The sequence below is a fragment of the Peromyscus californicus genome, unplaced genomic scaffold (assembly GCF_007827085.1).
Source record: "Peromyscus californicus insignis strain IS unplaced genomic scaffold, ASM782708v3 Scaffold_4__1_contigs__length_199733344, whole genome shotgun sequence".
Classification (NCBI taxonomy): Eukaryota; Metazoa; Chordata; class Mammalia; order Rodentia; family Cricetidae; genus Peromyscus; species Peromyscus californicus.
Genome location: NW_026294562.1, coordinates 103,865,722 through 103,882,732, shown reverse-complemented (window position 1 = coordinate 103,882,732; position 17,011 = coordinate 103,865,722). Strand labels below are relative to the sequence as shown.

At 43.2% G+C, this 17,011-nt stretch overlaps 1 protein-coding gene across 1 annotated transcript in view; it reads right to left on the bottom strand.

Annotated features, from left to right (window-relative positions):
• Positions 1–17,011, bottom strand: part of Uvrag (UV radiation resistance associated) — a 279,199-nt gene that overhangs the window by 109,301 nt on the left and 152,887 nt on the right. Inside the window, 3 exon segments of the mRNA XM_052762201.1 lie at positions 6,327–6,387; positions 7,738–7,825; positions 9,998–10,082. Of these exon segments, the coding sequence (XP_052618161.1) occupies positions 6,327–6,387; positions 7,738–7,825; positions 9,998–10,082 (234 nt within the window).

The following is a 17,011-nucleotide window of genomic DNA, read 5'->3' as shown; positions in this document are numbered from 1 at the left end:
GCAACCTCCCACTTCTGTAGTACTTCACAGCCAGGCTTCTCTCCACACAACTCCATGGAAAAATGGACAACATTCATTTCAGATGACTACTGAGTCAATACTAATCAACATGCTAGTTATTTTTAGAGACTATGTCCTCTTGTCCCAGGCACAGTCAGACTTTGATTATTAACAATTTTGCCTCTATAGAAACCTGTACATCATACTATACTAGTGACTAAAAGTACTTCACTTTATGTGCGTGCGAGCGTGTGTGTGTGTGTGTGTGTGTGTGTGTGTGTGAGATTTCTCAGGACCTGTCTATCTTGTTTTCTGAGACACGTCTCTCACTGGTACCTGGGGCTCACTGATTTGGCTAGGTTGGCTTGAGCCCCGGGGATCCAACTCCCTGCACTGGGATCACAGGCCTGCACCACCACACTTCCTGAACTCAGTCACAGGCCTGCACCACCACACTTCCTGAACTCAGTCACTGGCCTGCACCACCACACTTCCTGAACTCAGTCACTGGCCTGCACCACCACACTTCCTGAACTCAGTCACTGGCCTGCACCACCACACTTCCTGAACTCAGTCACAGGCCTGCACCACCACTTCCTGAACTCAGGTCCCCATGCTTATATGACTGGGGTATTTCCCCAGCAAAAAAAAGTACTTTAAATTATGAATTCTCTCGGGATACTAAGCTAGGAGAAATCTTAGATATCACAGCATGCAATACCATCAACTCACCGATGACAAAGACGAGGCCCAGGTGGACAGCTTAGCCAAAATCATATTGTGAAAACCACGAGCGATGGAGTGAGAGGGAAAATTGCTTCTATGCCTTCCAACATGCTGCTGCTCTCCACTTATCTAAGTCTGGAGTCACGGCTGAGACTGGGAGTGCCTGCACAGTGGCTGAACTCTGCCTCCTGCTTTCTAGAAAGTGCAGAGCCACCAAACTGCAAACACTCCTTAGAGCAAAAGGACTTGTGTTGAAAAGAACCTTCTTTCGAAGGGAGGGGAGGAGGAAGGCTTAGGGCCCCCACTGCATCACTGACACTTCCTTTATGGACCCAACATTCCCTTCCTACATGACCAGGTAGGAAAGGGGTTGAAAATTTTCAGAAAGCAACAAAAAGCCTTTTAATGCCTCCCAAAGAAGTCAAACACAAACCGCTAATGGTTAATATCTCAAGTATCTACATGCTTCTCATATTACTAAAGGGTAATGGTAAGAAAACTTACTTTGGCATATTTTTAGATTACATATACATCTTTACTAAGAGACCGGATCTGGCATCACCTCCCCACAGTGAGCAAAACCAATTTTGCTTAAATTTTAACATCCAAAAGGTGTCTCAAAGAGAATTGTACGCACAAAAATGAAAAATAAATCAAAAGGAATAGTGGGCAATAGAGTTAAGTACCATTGCAAGTGACCTGCAGTCCAGGCTGTTCACACTCGCCACTGCTGCTCTCCCTATTAAACACCTACAAGGTTTCCCGTTCCAGGCCATCACGCTCCACCAGCCTCACAGTTAAACACTGCGGTGTTGGATTTCCAATATTGAAGCTTTATATTAAAAGGCATTTTAAAAGGACCACGGGTGGAGCCTTACAGGGCCCAGGAGTATTTCGATACCCTCAAAAGGAAAACCACCTCCTGGTAGGGAAGTCACCACTGAGCCTCCAGTGGGAAAATGTGAGCTCATGTGGTTAATTATGGCAATTGCAGGCCATGCAACCTCAGATGTCACATTCTGCTGCCAATCATTTTAGCTGAAAACCAAAAGGTTTAAAAGTTCCCAGCATTCTGAGATCTGAAAGCCTTTTTACCTGCCAGCACCAAAACATGGCCCTCCCTCTGAGGTGTGCTTTTCCAGCGAGCATTAACGACATCCGCAACACCTAACACAGAGGAGAGGTGTGGGTCTCCCATGCTGCTCTGGGGGTAGAAAGGTCACAAATGACAGTTCTGTTGGGGAGAAGTCAGAATGAGAGGAGGGCTTGGGAGCAACGGGATGAACTGGAAGGTACGTGAGACGATACTAATCCAACAGGGTTCCAAGAACTTGAAAGCAAATCGAAACCCCACGGTCCCCTCACAATAGGTATTTCTGATTTGTTTTTAAAATGTAGGATGCCACTCAAAACTGGAGCTTTTGTGTAGTTTTTATGATTAAAAATGCACAAACACACAACAGCCACACAAACATTATAAATCAATTCAATGTTCCTTTGAGTTGTATGCCGGACAAACTGTGCATGTTGCCACGAGTCTGAGCACAGTGAGTGATCTCAAAGCTCTCACCATCCCGCCTTCCCAATCCCCGAGGCAGCTCGGCTGGTAGAGGACCAAACGCCCACTGATCCAGACAGGACAAAATATTTAAGACTCTAATCACTGCCACAGCATTTATGGAATCATTCCATGTTCTCAATGAGACACTGTTTGACATATGGACTCTCCTTTCCAAGAAATCATGCCTGCATGAAGGGACACAGACACAGAGGACATCTGGGTCTCATTACCACAAAAGGTTCTTGTGTTATAGATTACTTAAAAACACACAAGCACAAACACTGGGGTTTGGGGTTTTTTTTTTTTTTTTTTGGTTTTTTCTTTTCTCTTTTTAAACTAAGTGTCTCAGTCAATGGAACTCAGATGAACATTCTTTTCTGGACACTTCCCTCCCATTGTGTCCAGCTCTCTCTGGCATACTCTAACAATCACCCATTCGGAAAAGCATAATAAATCCTGGGCCCCTTGGTGGGGTTTCCCAAACATTACTGACCCATACAGTGTTAATCCTTATCTAGCTGAGGCTCAGGGACATCAAAAGAAAATCAGCTGGAAGTTCCTCCCCTAGAACCTCTCCCAGTCTTTAAAGGCTCAGAAGGTCATTATTCAAAGACAAGGAAGAAAACGACATCATGACAGGAATAAGACAGACCTTAGATTCAGGCAGATCAGGACTAACGTCAGCTTTGCCTCCAGTGAGTCCTTGGATGGAAAAGTTTTGAATTTTTCAAAGCCTCAGGTTCTCGTTTCTCGTTTCTCTCTCTCTCTCTCTCTCTCTCTCTCTCTCTCTCTCTCTCTCTCTCTCTCTCTCTCTCTCTCTCTCTCTTCCCCCCCTTTCTCTCTCTCTCCCTCCCCCTTTATCTCTCTCTTTCTCTCTCTCCCTCCCCTCTCTCTTTCTCTCTCTCTCCTCTCCCTCCCTCCATCTCCCCTCACTGAGACAAACAAACAATATCCCCAAAGCAATTCTCTGCCTACAAGAGGGGTCTCACCGCACTAAAGTAATAACAAAATCAAACACCACTGTATTTCATTGCAATTTTTGAAACGAAGTCTCAAGTAGTGGAAGCTAGCTTTGAACTCCTGCTCTTCCTGCCTCCAAGTATTGGAATTACAGGTACCTGATCAATATCTTCTTAATGTTACTGCATTTCTGCTCACCTGACCTAAGTCACCCTCTTACTCTCCTTTCAACAGGGATACGAGTTGTTTCTGAAGACAGCTCAGGCATTCTCTGGTTCTATAAAGCGGTTTACCTGGTCCCCCAAGAGATTATTCCCACTTGGAGTCTCTGACATAGACTATGTATTCAATGAGCACTTCTTGCCTGGCTTGATCACATATCTGATCCCACCACAGAACTACAATCTCGCCGAGGCCAGATCAATGCCTTTATCCTCTCTGTATTCCTTAGCATCTGGCTGGTAGATAACCAGCACACATCTATGTTGTTAGACTACATAAGTGTCCTGCAGAATGTAAACACAAGACTACCCTATGTCCTTCTTGAGACTGCTGACCCCCAGGGGACACAGGGAGTGGACTGAAGAGGACCTCAGACTAAAATTAAACGTTTGTTTCATCTTATCTCCCATTTCACTCTTCAGCGACTTCACTGAAGGGCTACTGTGCATTTGTAAAGGACTGGAGAATATATTTGGCTTTACTGAGTATTCTAAGTGTAGACAGCTATGGAAGCCACGAGCAACAAGGCACTTCAAAGAAAACCAAAATAGAACCAAGACCCTTGCTGAGCAGACCAGGGTAACAACAGAGCACCACTAACACTATTCCTGCTCCCGTCAGGTCATCCCTACTCAGCAGCCAGCGGGATCGACAGCACGGCTCAGGGCACACAGCGCAGGGCACACCACAGCCCTCAGAAGCCCTTTAGGCACTGGCCATGTGCTGAGAAGGAAACAGGAACTCCTTCCAGCGACCTCAAGGCCCTGCTGGCTGCTCTCCTGCCTCTCTGAGCCTCTTGCCCTGTGCTTACTATGTTCCAGACACATAGATCTGCTCTTCTCTCTCCTTCCTTCCTCTCCCATTTGCAAGCAATTCCAACTATATTTAGTGAGGACTTCCTATAAGAAAAGCTTTTTCAAATGTCATCTCATTCAATCATCCCAAGGAATTAGCGATGCAAATAATCCAGGAGAGAAACAAGATAAGAGAGTACATAATTTGCCTAAAATAGCAGTCTTTTCTCCAATACTCCAATCCTGAGTTTTTCCAAGTATGCCAAGCCCCCCTCTACCATGACCTCTGACCTTTGAACTTAAGCCCTCTCCAGTTATAGCCTAATCCGTTCTTTTAGCTTTCAAATTCTGTGTTAAGTGTTGTTCCTTAGAGTGGTCTCCTATGAATATTTAAAGTAGTTTTCCTCACTGTCTGACAACACATTGTCTTGTTAAATATATGGTTATTAATTACATCCTTATTGATTGGCTATTTCCTTCAGTAGGCTGTAGGTTCCATGAAAGGACAGAACATGTTTGCTTTTTTTCAATAATTACACCCTCAGAGCTCAGCACAGTGTTTGGCATATAGGTACTTAGTAAATATATTTTTAGTTATTATTTTAATTTATGTGTATGGGTGTTCTGCCTGCATATATCTGTGCATCATGTTCATGCCTGATGCTGTGGAGGCGCTGGGTCACCATGAACTGGAGTTACAGATGGTTGTGAATTGTCATGTAGGTGCTGGGAATCAAACCTAAGTCTTCTGGAAGGACAGCCAGTGCTTTTAGCTGCTGAGCCATCTCTCCAGTCCCCAGCAAATATTTTTTTTAATGAGTAAGGAAAATAATGCACCATGGGCTTTAGGACATCACAACTTTGCATAGAATTAACACCGAAGTGCACTGTTGACTGAAAGAGGTTTGAGGGTCATTGTGCCATGGTAGACCTACCCAGCTCTGTCGCTAACACCATTCCTCAGGCTTCCTTCACTTTCATAAGCATTAAAGAGAAATCAAAACCCCAAGCTTTGACAGACCTGGTGTGTCCAATCCTCACAGCAATTACACAAGACTGGCTAGAAATTAACTCAAACATGACATGGCTTACAGAAGGGGCCAGAACTAGAACCAGGATTCCCATCTCCTGGTTATCACTGTCCTGATAGCATGTCCCAGCTATCCATGTGTTATGTGGGCAGACAGGGGTGACTAATTAAACTCCACTTGAATATTTATGACCACAACAGCAATGTTCTCTAAAGGGAAGTGGAAGGACATCCTGATGGACACTAATAAGGTCCCCTCCTTGAAGTTCTGTGATGCCCAGGTGGCTTTGGGAATACTCAACAGAGCACATTAGGAAACCTGCAAGCATATTAGGCTATGGGGAAAAACAATACAGTTTGCTAACAGTGCAAACAGTCTCTTGGACTGGGGAGAGGCTCAATGGGTAAATAAAGGGCTTGCTGTGCAAACATGAGCTCAGATCCCCGGCACTCATATGTATATGTATATACATATATGTATATACACATGTGTACACTTTTCTTTAGTATATTTGTACAGAAACTAGAAAAAAGAAAAAATTTTAAAATACAGGAACTATTTTGAATCTGAATTCTGTAATCTCTCTAATGGAAAAAAAAACAAGAATTCAACCAATTAAAGTTATGCTAATAGGAATACCATAAGATAAAATTTCCAGTAGTTTTCAGAATGGTAACAATATGATCATAAACAACAGACTAATTCCTGCTCTAACTCTGCTCCTAGCTATACATAGATTTTCATAAAAACCAACTAAAAAGACCAGGAAATTACTATCCTGATAACTGAAGACCATTGATTTTTTTCTTAATTTCAAATACAAGGTTCAATAATTATTTGTCCCAAGATTAGGCTAAATATTTCATTACATTTCCTACCAGGGAAGCAAATCCTATGTACTTTTAACTGGGAAGGGACAGAAATTCTAAAAACCCTTTGGACAAAGTGCTAGGTATCCATTATCAAAATAACTCTATTCCAATAAATGTTACATTTAACCAAATCTTTAGAAGTAAAAAAGAAATAAAATACCTTGGAAGTCCTCAGAATTAGGCAACTTGACACCACATACAAAATAATCCTTATGCTCATTCTGTGAATTTAATCAAAGAATGAAATTAATTCATTGTTCTAAAAAGCAAAGAAGCCACTAAGTCAAATCTAGAATTCATCAGGGCCAGTGTCACCATTTAAGACGCAGTGTGGGTGGGAACTGTTTGGGCTGATGAGGATACATGGCAACTGTCAGGCCACACTCTCCTGCATCTGTTATACTTGACATTTTCCTAGTAAAATCACATGTACATCATCCGAAGAAAAAGGCATGTGAAAGTAACACCATAAAACATCTTCCTGCCGGGCACAGGGCACATGTCTGTAATCCTAGTACTTGGGACAAAGAAGCAGGAAGACTAGGAGTTCAAAGGTCATTCCTAGCTGCATAGTATGTTTAAAGAAGCCTGAATTACATGATATCCATTTTAAAAATAAGAAAAAGAAACATTCTGGCTAACCCATATCCATTCCATATATAATTTAACAAGATTTTGTGAGCAAATTCAAATTCTATTGTTTTTTCCTCTGAAAATTAGTCTATTAAGTAGATCACCATTAACAACGACATTATCAAATTTAGAAGACTTGGTTTTCTAAATAATAACCCTAGTTAGTTTTATTTCACTATCACCTTTTATATTGATTTTAAAAAATTACGTTCAAAATTCATGAATGAATGAATGAATGAATGACAGTTATCTCAGGAATACTGTAATGAACACCAATACACATAGGTCACTTAGCAATTATGTCTTAAAGCAGAGCATATACATCAGAAGACACGTGTCAGAATAGTGGATAACTAGTTGAATAAAAAGATTCTGAAGGAACTAGAAATAATCTGGCATTCTTTTTGATGATGACAAATCCTATTTGTCAAGCTGATATATATATAAAACAATCAAATTATGGATTCTGAGGCCAAGTAAATGTGTGTGCCTGCATGTAAGAGATGGAGGCCAGAGGTCAACTCTGGGAGGTGTTCCTCAAGATGGCTGTCCACCTTGCTTTTGAGACAGGCTCTCTCAATAGGACCTGGGGCTCGCTAACTGCGTAGACTGGCTGGCCATCGAGTCCAGGGGTCCTCCTGTCTCCGCCTCCCCAGCACTGGGACAAGAGCATGCTGTCATGCCCAGCTTTTCACTTGGGTTCAAGGAATGGACCTTGAGTCTTCACGTCACACTTGTGTGGTGAGCGCGCTGGGGGTGGGGCTGTCTTCCCAGCTCCCCCAACTGAGATTTACTATACTTTCCAAGTAGGTGCTAGCTCTTGATGTTATCCTGAACCATGAGAGAGCATAGGGAGGGATGGCTTTGTCACTGAAAGGAAATTTCAAGTGGAATCATCTTTCCAAAAAACCCCACCTTTTCAGGAATTTGAAACTTACCAAATCAATAGGGTAAATGTAAGAAAGCTCAGAGAGTAACTGTCTGCAACGAATTGTCAACTGAGCATTAGTCTTCAGAAAGAGTTCTCTAATGAGGAAAAAGGAAAAGTACATTCATGAAAAAACGCTTGTATGTTTTCTAACACTTATTTCTACCCAATTAATACAGAGAAGATTAAATGGTCTGTAATTGGCCAGAGAATTTCAGCAGTGGAGGCAAGAATGATAGCCACCCTGAGTCCTGACCCGTTTCCAACACTGCCAATTATGTTTACTTCATACTGTGGGCTTCTGTGTGTGCCCAGCACTGTGCCAAAAGCTGTGAAGGATATAACAACCAAATACCCATGCCTTGAGCACCTCCCACTACATACCAGGAGCACTACAAATGTTTGTTCAGTTATTCCAGTGACCACATCAGGCTATTACTATACTCACTCCCAATGAGGAAGCAAGATTTGGAGAAGCCTAGTGAACATTTAATAACCAGTAATTCAATGAAGCTGATTTATTTCAGGATTTGATCTAGAAGGCATTTCCTTAAAAAAGAAAAGAAAGTCAAAGTATCCTTTCACAGCTACATGTCACAGCTGTCTCAAGAAACTCCATGTTGTGACATAAGAAAAATAAAATGAACAGCTGAGCAAAAACCCAAGGTATCAGGTAAGATGGGGCGCTCACCCCATGAGTGACTTTGGAAAAGCGGCCAACACAAAACATCCACAGGGTACGTTTCCTGCCTGTCTTAGCAACTTCAAAACCAAAGGGATTTGAGAGAAGCTGCAGGTGAGAGCGGAAGGAACGGCTGGGGTGTTGCCAAGGGCCTCTGCTACACCAGCTGATGTGGCGGACTTTGCTCCAATTTCTAGTCACAGAGCACCTAACTCCTTTGGAATTTTCTGAATGATGCGGGTTATTTTTTGTTATTTTTAATAATTCCTATGTGATAATCTCATTAGGGTAATGACTGAGTTAGGGCAGATATCCCAAGGACAGAGCTGGTACACTATACAGCCCACAGAGGAGAGGGTTACTTTTCAGTTGCACCAACACCACCTTCTGTGAAGGGGCTGGAAGGGCCTGGAAAGCAATCGCCACATCACTTCTGAAGGACAAGGTCGATGAGTTTCAGATGGTGATGGTACCTGGAGGCCGGCAAGCCCAAAGAGCACACAGAACCTCCTCCACCTGGCTGTTTACTTGTATCCTTGGCAACCCTTATGATTAGTAAACATCAGTGTTTCCCCGAGTCTGCGAGGCCCTTGAGGAAATCGCCAATTAATTGAACTGAAGGAGGAGTTTGTGGGGATCACTATTTATAGCTGGCTGGTGGCAAACAGTGTTTCATCTGGAGTTTGTGAAGGTTATCTATCTACTTACAGGTGTCAGCCTGGAGGAACTGTCAGGAGGTATCCAGGCAGAGTCAGAACTGAATTAAATCATAAGACACACAATTTTGCTTGCGGGAAAATCTGGGCTCAAAAGTGTTGTGAAGTCAGTGTGTTGGAAAACACTGACTACTTCTCCTGTCTGAAGAGCACTGAACACTTGACAGCTCTCCAGTGAGCTGGACAGAGCGACTTCTCAGAGCCTTGCCTTCCTACTGCACACTGGGGATAAGAACAGATATTCTCTGCTTTGTTCTAGGTCTAAGGTTTCTCAACTACTAAAGTTCCTCAAGGAAAAATGTGACAAGACAGAACTTGCCCCAGGAGTAAGTGAAGGGAAGAGAAAGAACAGAGGTGACCATGAATTCGGGAGGGAGGGGAAATTATCATCATTTTATGTTGAGGGAAAAACTAAAATTAACTAGAGTTGTACAATGCTGCTTTGTTGGAGGGTATTTGAAAATTAAGCAAAGAGTCACCATATTGGTATTTTAAGAGGAAAGTCTTGATAGCAGGATTGGGGTCGGGGGTGGGGGTGAAGGGTGGGGGGTGGACAGGCCTGGAGAGATGGGTGATTAGAGAAACGTTCTAGGTATTGCTGAGGTAATCAAGTGTGCTATCAAGAAGCAGAAGTCTGAAGAAATCACTGAGGACAGCAAACCAGACAGCTGCACTGGCCTGGAAGACAGGAGAGACCAGGACGGAAGTAGCAGTCACAGTGCTGTGGCCTGGGCCGTGAAAAACAGTGTTGGCGTTTCTAGCATAGGACAGACACACAGTAGGTGGTCACAAGTATCTGCTGAGTCAGTGAACGGGTGCTGCTTTTCCCTAGACCCCTGTGCAGGAGTTCACACTCAGAGAAGCCGGCTCACCGTTTCGCAGTGCACTCCTTCCTCAGCTCGCTCAGGGATTCCTTCTGGTGCTGAAGCTTGCCATGCTCGGTTGAAAATGCGCTTCCTACAAGGGGCAGGAAGGAAGGAGACAGTGACCGATCTAACACTGCATCCACGTGCTCCACCATACACCCACGTGCTTCACCATCCACACACATGCTCCACCACATCCACACACGTGCTCCACCACATCCACACACGTGCTCCACCACATCCACACACGTGCTCCACCATCCACACATGCAGGAAGGAAGGAGACAGTGACCAATCTAACACTGCACACACGTGCTCCACCATCCACCCACGTGCTCCACCATCCACCCATGTGCTCCACCATCCATACACGTGCTCTACCATCTACACACACAGGAAGGAAGGAGTCAGTGACCAATCTAACACTGCACACACATGCTCCACCATCCACACACGTGCTCCACCATCCACACACGTGCTCCACCATCCACCCACGGGCTCCACCATCCACACACGTGCTCCACCATCCACACACGTGCTCCATCATCACACACACAGAGCGCAGTCTCCTGGCTGGGAAGGGATGGAACACGTTAGCAGGCAAGGGACATCAGGCAAAGGGTTTGGGGATGAGTTAACCAGAACAAACTGCTATTGGCTCAGTTTACATTGGTCCAGCCTCTAACAGAAGTCAAACAGCAGGACTCAGACTCTGCCCATAGGTTTCTGGACACTGACCAAGAATTCTTTATGAGACTTTCAAAATTCAGACTTCACTCCTGAAAGACTGGGTACCTTATTTTCAACCACAAACTCTACATAACATTATTGAGAATATAAAATATAGAACAGGAAAATTACCTATATTTTGACTGCTACACTACAGTTCATATAAGCAGTTTTATGAACTTTCATCTTGCTTGTATATATTTTAGTAAAAATCACAGGGCACAGGAAATGTGCATTCTGATTTTTCCATATTATGTCATGAGTATTTTTACATGGTGACAGTTTGAAGTTATGGCTGTATAAAAACTCAGCTTTATAGATGTGCTTGTAGGACTATTATACATTTTATCTCAGAGGTTCATACTTGAATCCTATTATAGAACATTTAATTTCCTTTTAGTGTTTGCTTTAGTATGTTAATGATTAAGATGTGCGTTCAAATGCCTGAATTTTTCAACTATATCAAGTGTTTGAACCTCAGTTTTGTGATAATAAAATCCTTTCCCATCCTACTCTGAGAAAATGAGAGCTTGTGTTCTTGACATCCAGGCCTGATTACATCTCCAGAGGTCCTCTGGCAAAGAGAAACAGTGTAAGATCCTGACGTACTAAGTTTTGTATTTTTCAAAGGACTTTGCCTTATGAACTGTGATCCAATAAGAAGAACGACCCTAAACTCTTCTGCATGCCTCCCACTCACTTAGGAAAGAACTAATTAATTAATTGAGACAGGGTCTCACTGTGTAGCATTGAACTCACAGAGCTCCTCCTGCCTCTGCCTCCTGAGTGCTGGGATTAAAGGTGTGTGCCACCCAGACGGTGCTCTTAACTACTGCGCCATCTCTCCAGCCCCCGTTTGTGCCTTTCTTCATCAAATATTTAGTTTTTCTTGCCTTTCACTTCAACCAAGAATAACTGATTAGTATAGACAACTGGCATAGGTTTCATTTGAAGCAACAGAGATTTATTTTTGAAAAATGCCTCATTCCTCAGCACCAGTTTAGTGTAAGCAGCAGGAATTGTTGACAATGCAGCTTTCCTTCGGGATATATTGGCTGGGGGTACAGGGGGTACTAACTTTATTTTAAAACACTTCAACTGTCGAAGAGAGCGCATTAGTCACTTTGGTATTGTCTTAGCACAGGGTAGTTCTGTCCCAAGTCTAGTCATCTTTCATTCTAAGTTAGTTCTACAGTCCACAGTCACTTCGTCTCCACTCTACCTTTCTAGGATGCCAAACGCTTATTCCATGGGACCAAACAAGGTCAAGAATTCATTACATACAGAAAACAGTGAAAACAAATGTTATTGGAAGTTCCTCCGATAAACAGAACAGAATGGGCCACCGGCCCAACCCCCTGCGACTGCCTTCTTAGCTCCTGATGACTATGCCTGGAAACTCTAAATTTAAAACCCCAGAGGGCTCTCTGCCAGGAAGCTGGAGAGCCTCACTTTTTCTCTACTTTATTTCTCCACAGTCTTCTCTACGCTGTATCTGTGAGGACTGCTTTGTTCCCGCCGTCACTATGGATTTACCCTTACGTCCCTATCACTTCTATCGGTGGGTCCTTGGGAGAGAAGGAAAACAAACATATTCTTGGTTTGCCATCTCCCAGACCACCTTCAGAACTATCTCCCTATCTAGGTGTATACCAATGTTCCCCCCGGCTGAGATGGAGCCTCTGTGCAGTGGGAACACAGGCAAGCGCTATAGTTTTAACAACTAAATGTCACTGTTGTTGCTGATACATCTAACAGCCAAAGAATAGAAATATTGCTTTCATCAAGAAAACAAAATGCAGGTTCTTCAGGCTTTCTTTCCCTAGAGAATTTGTCTCAGACTGGCCATTGGCCAGCTCCTGTCAAAGTTACAGTTAAAACCAATAAACTATCATTTTGAGTTTTACACGATATCAGATTACTAAAATCAATATTCTTGGACTGTGCAAGTTCTCTCTCTACCAACTGCCTTTTCTGTACCAGGAATTAGGATGCTGTCCTTCTCGGGGGTTAATATGTGTTTTGTGTGTGAATTTTTTCTCACTATGAATTTTACAAAACAGCAATTGACTATTTAATTTTGAAACTTACTATCTAGCACGTAAGAGCCTGCACACTAAATTCCCCGCCAGAACGGCTAAGAGACTATATCTTCCTCCCTTTAAGGAACTGTCCCTTGTGGCAGGGATGGGAAGCAGCAGGTGCCTTTCGTACTTCTACACAACTGGTCCAACTGCTGTGGGCAGTGCTCACTTTAGTTCTTAGGATGGAAGCTTTGACGTCGGGGCTTTGACTATTTAGAGAGCCCACCAGATACATCTAGGCCAAAATATCACCTGTGCTACACTCAAGACTCTAGACAAGTCTGTACTTTATCTTCTTTTTATCGAGACAAGGTCTCAGTACCGAGGCTGGACGACCAGCCCCAGCTTTCAGAGTGCGGGAATTACAAATATCACCACCCACCCAGTGCAGTCTTAACTGGGGATGGTATCACTTTCCCCAACATGTGCACTCTGTGCACACCCCATGAAGGCCCAAGGGGGTGAACAAAGCTACACAGCTGACTTGAAATGGTACTGAAAAATCATCACAAAGCACAAGGAGGTGCCTGGTCTAGCAATCCTATCCTGATTCTCTCTTTTGCTTTCACACTCTTGGAGAAGACCAGACCCTGTTAAGTCCCAAGCCTTTCCCAATAGGAAATTATGGGAAATCTCCCAATAGGTCATTATGCCAATACTTGGAATAATGACCTCGCCTCACAGGATACGGAAACAACAGGATGTTGTAGAATTCTGGCCACCATTAACATGTAAACAAACTGTCCACGCTGTAATTTTCTCAGCTTTATCTTATTCAGGAATAAGGAAGTATTTCTAAGTCTACCCTGAACTCCTTTCCATTCAACTCCACCTCACACTAGCATCACTGCACTCTAGCTCTGGGACTTGTTTTCAATCCCATAGGCCAAGCCCTGCCCCCTTCCAGTTCCACCAGGATCTCCCAGTTTCCAAGGCTGAGCTCCTCATGGAAAACTCTCCTGAGCAGTCCTTGTAAGCAATGGCCTCCCATCATTAGCTTCTGCTATCGCAGCTTGTACCGTCACTAGTAGTTAGTTAGTGGCAATATTTCCTGGTTTATTCTTAAAAAGAAATTTCAATTTTATTTATGAGTCTGTTTGGGTATCTATGGAAACCAGAAGAGGGCACCAGATGACCTGGCGCTGGAATTCCAGGCAGTTGTGAGACACCTGATACGGGTGCTGGGAAGCGAACTCAGTTCCTCTAGGTGTTGAGTCATCTCTCCAGCCATTTGTTGGGTTTCTTATTTATTACCTTGCTCACTGCATAACCATCCAAAACTGGGTATCTTAATTCTTTCATTTGCCCTTTTAACATCACCCTGTTTCTCTAGGGCTTGTGTGCTCAATGATTAGACTACAGGCCATGTCCCAGCAGGCGTTAAAAGCTCCCATGTTCTTCTTCTGCTCCTCTTTAACTGGCTTTAACCCAGTAGGTTATCACAGTGGAATTTCCGAGCTACCCCTTGGGCCTATGGACTCTCTGCTCCTTTAACATTCCCAGTCTGTTTAGGTTTTAATAAAATAGTGTTTATTTGCTGGAATAATTTCCCCCCTGGCAATTCTCTACTCTGAACAAGGCTGGCAAAGAATATTTTCTAAACCATGTATCTACCCTGCACTCAGTGGTGATGCTACCGAACAGATGAGTCAGAAGATGCAGAAGTAATTCCTTAGGGTTTCAGAAGAATCAGCAGCAAAATCAAGGTCAAATATCAAACATTCCTGACCTTGTCCCCTCACCAGGCTCTCAGGCTCAGACTTGGATGTGTCTGCCTACCAAGTATGACCTTGGCAAACAAGAGTATCCCCAAAGTATAACAAGACCTATCAGTAAATAAACCTGGTTACCTACATCCAGCTAAATGCCCTGTCCACTGTCCAGTGCTTTTCTATATTTACCATAGCATCAACATTAGATTGTAACTTTCTGATGCCTCTAATATAAAAGAATTCTCAGTTCAAAAACACACATAGAAGCCGGGCGGTGGTGGCGCACGCCTTTAATCCCAGCACTCGGGAGGCAGAGCCAGGCGGATCTCTGTGAGTTCGAGGCCAGCCTGGACAACCTAGTGAGTTCCAGGAAAGGCGCAAAGCTACACAGAGAAACCCTGTCTCGAAAAAACCAAAAAAAAAAAAAAAAAAAAAAACCACACATAGGGCGTGGGGGTATAGCCCATCCCCGATGCCACACCACCACAATCTCCACTGTAAATGGAGGGTACTGAAGTATAAACCAGTGTTAAAAACCAACAGGTCTGACCATCATGCCAAATACTCATCTAGCTTGGGTATGGTCATTCTTTCTTTCTAGGATAAAACAGAGAGCCAAGAATGTGATAGTATGACTGTCCGAATAACACACTAGAACAGAAACCTATAACCCTACAATTGTTTGCAGCACAGTTGGGCAATGGTAATCGAATGCAAGCTTGGCCACAACTTTCTATGTGCCTTTGAACAAATCCTCCTCCTCTGTAAAATGGGTAGTAATATACCACATCTTTATCACTAAAGAGATACAGTATATTTAACTTATAGGACTCTTAGTAATGATTAAATGAGAGAAAGACCAGAAAACATGATATTGTCTGACATTAATATTCCCTATAAAGACAAACTCATAAATATGAGCATATATTATTATACATTCATCTCTAAAACTCAGCAATTAGTATTCATTGACAATCACACATATATACAATGTATCATGATCATACCCACCCCACCCACCTTTCATTTTCTTTTCTTTTTTTGGGGGGGAGGGGGCTTGTTTTCGAGATGGGGTTTCTCTGTGTAGTTTTGGTGCCTGTCCTGGATCTCGCTCTGTAGACCAGGTTAGCCTCAAACTCACAGAGATCCACCTGGCTCTGCCTCCCGAGGGCTGGGATTAAAGGTGTGCGCCACCACCGCCCGGCTCCTTTCATCTTCTTACTGGTATAGAAATCACTGAAAATGTCAACACTTTCAGTCTGATGATAAGACACCTTACTACTTTCTTCTATCATAGAAAGAAAAATGTAACAGGAACATAGTCAAGGAAGCACAGATCCATGTCTTTCGACCACACAGTGGAATCATACACGCCCCATGGGCTTCACACATCATATTACTTATGTGTGTGTTATGTTGTATTGTATGCATGTGTATGACTGGGTGTGCGTCCCTGTGCATCAGATCATAGAGGCCAGAGGTTGGTGTTTGGTTATCTCCTCTCACTCTTCAGCTCTTCAGACAGGCTCTCAGTCTGGATCTGACCCTCTCGGACTGACTGACTAGGTTAGCAGACTAGCATCCCCAAGGACCCCTCCATGTTTGTTTCCTAGCACCGGGATCGCAGGTGCATACTGCCGCCCTCCAGCCTCCTATGTGGACGCTGGGGATTCGAACTGAAGTCATCATGCCTACTCAGCAATCCAACTGAGCCATCTCCCAAGGCCACCATGCTACCTGCTACCTGCTTAAAAAAGTTCATCAGAGTTATGGAAGCCACGTAAGTATTTTCGACACAGCATTGTGAGCTCATGAATTTAAGTACATTCATATCCTTTCTCTACTCAGTCAAGACCATATTATAACTGCAGTTTCACTGAACATATGGAGTTTTCTGCCCTTATAGAAACATTATGAAAAATTAGTGTATCTTTTTACAGTGATTTTTTTCTTCTTTTTTTGCTTTTCAAGACAGTTTCTCTGTGTAACAACTCTGGCTGTCCTGAAACTCACTTTGTAGATCAGGCTGGCCTTGAACTCACAGGATCTGCTTGCCTCTGCCTCCCAAGTGCTGGGATTAAAGGCATGCACCAACACTGCCCAGGTAAAGTCAATTTTTCAAAAATTATTTTATTATTGGTGTGTATAGGTGTTTTGCCTGCATGAATGTCTCTGTATAAAATGTATGCCTTATACCCGTGAAGTTCAGAAGTGGGCGCTGAGCCCCCTGGAAATGAATTATGGATGGTTGTGAATTGCTATGTAGGTATTGAGAATCAAGCCCAGGTCCTCTACAAGAGCAGCCAGTGCTCTTAACCACTGAGTCATCTCTCCAGGCAAAATTTTTCTTTTGAACATAATATAAAAATCAGTATCACTCAGAAAATAGCTAACTGTGAATTTACATACCACCAATAAGTAGAAAATAAATTTAAACAGAACTACAATAGTCTTACAAAGCATCAGAGAATCTGAGTAAATTCAGTTGAGCAAAG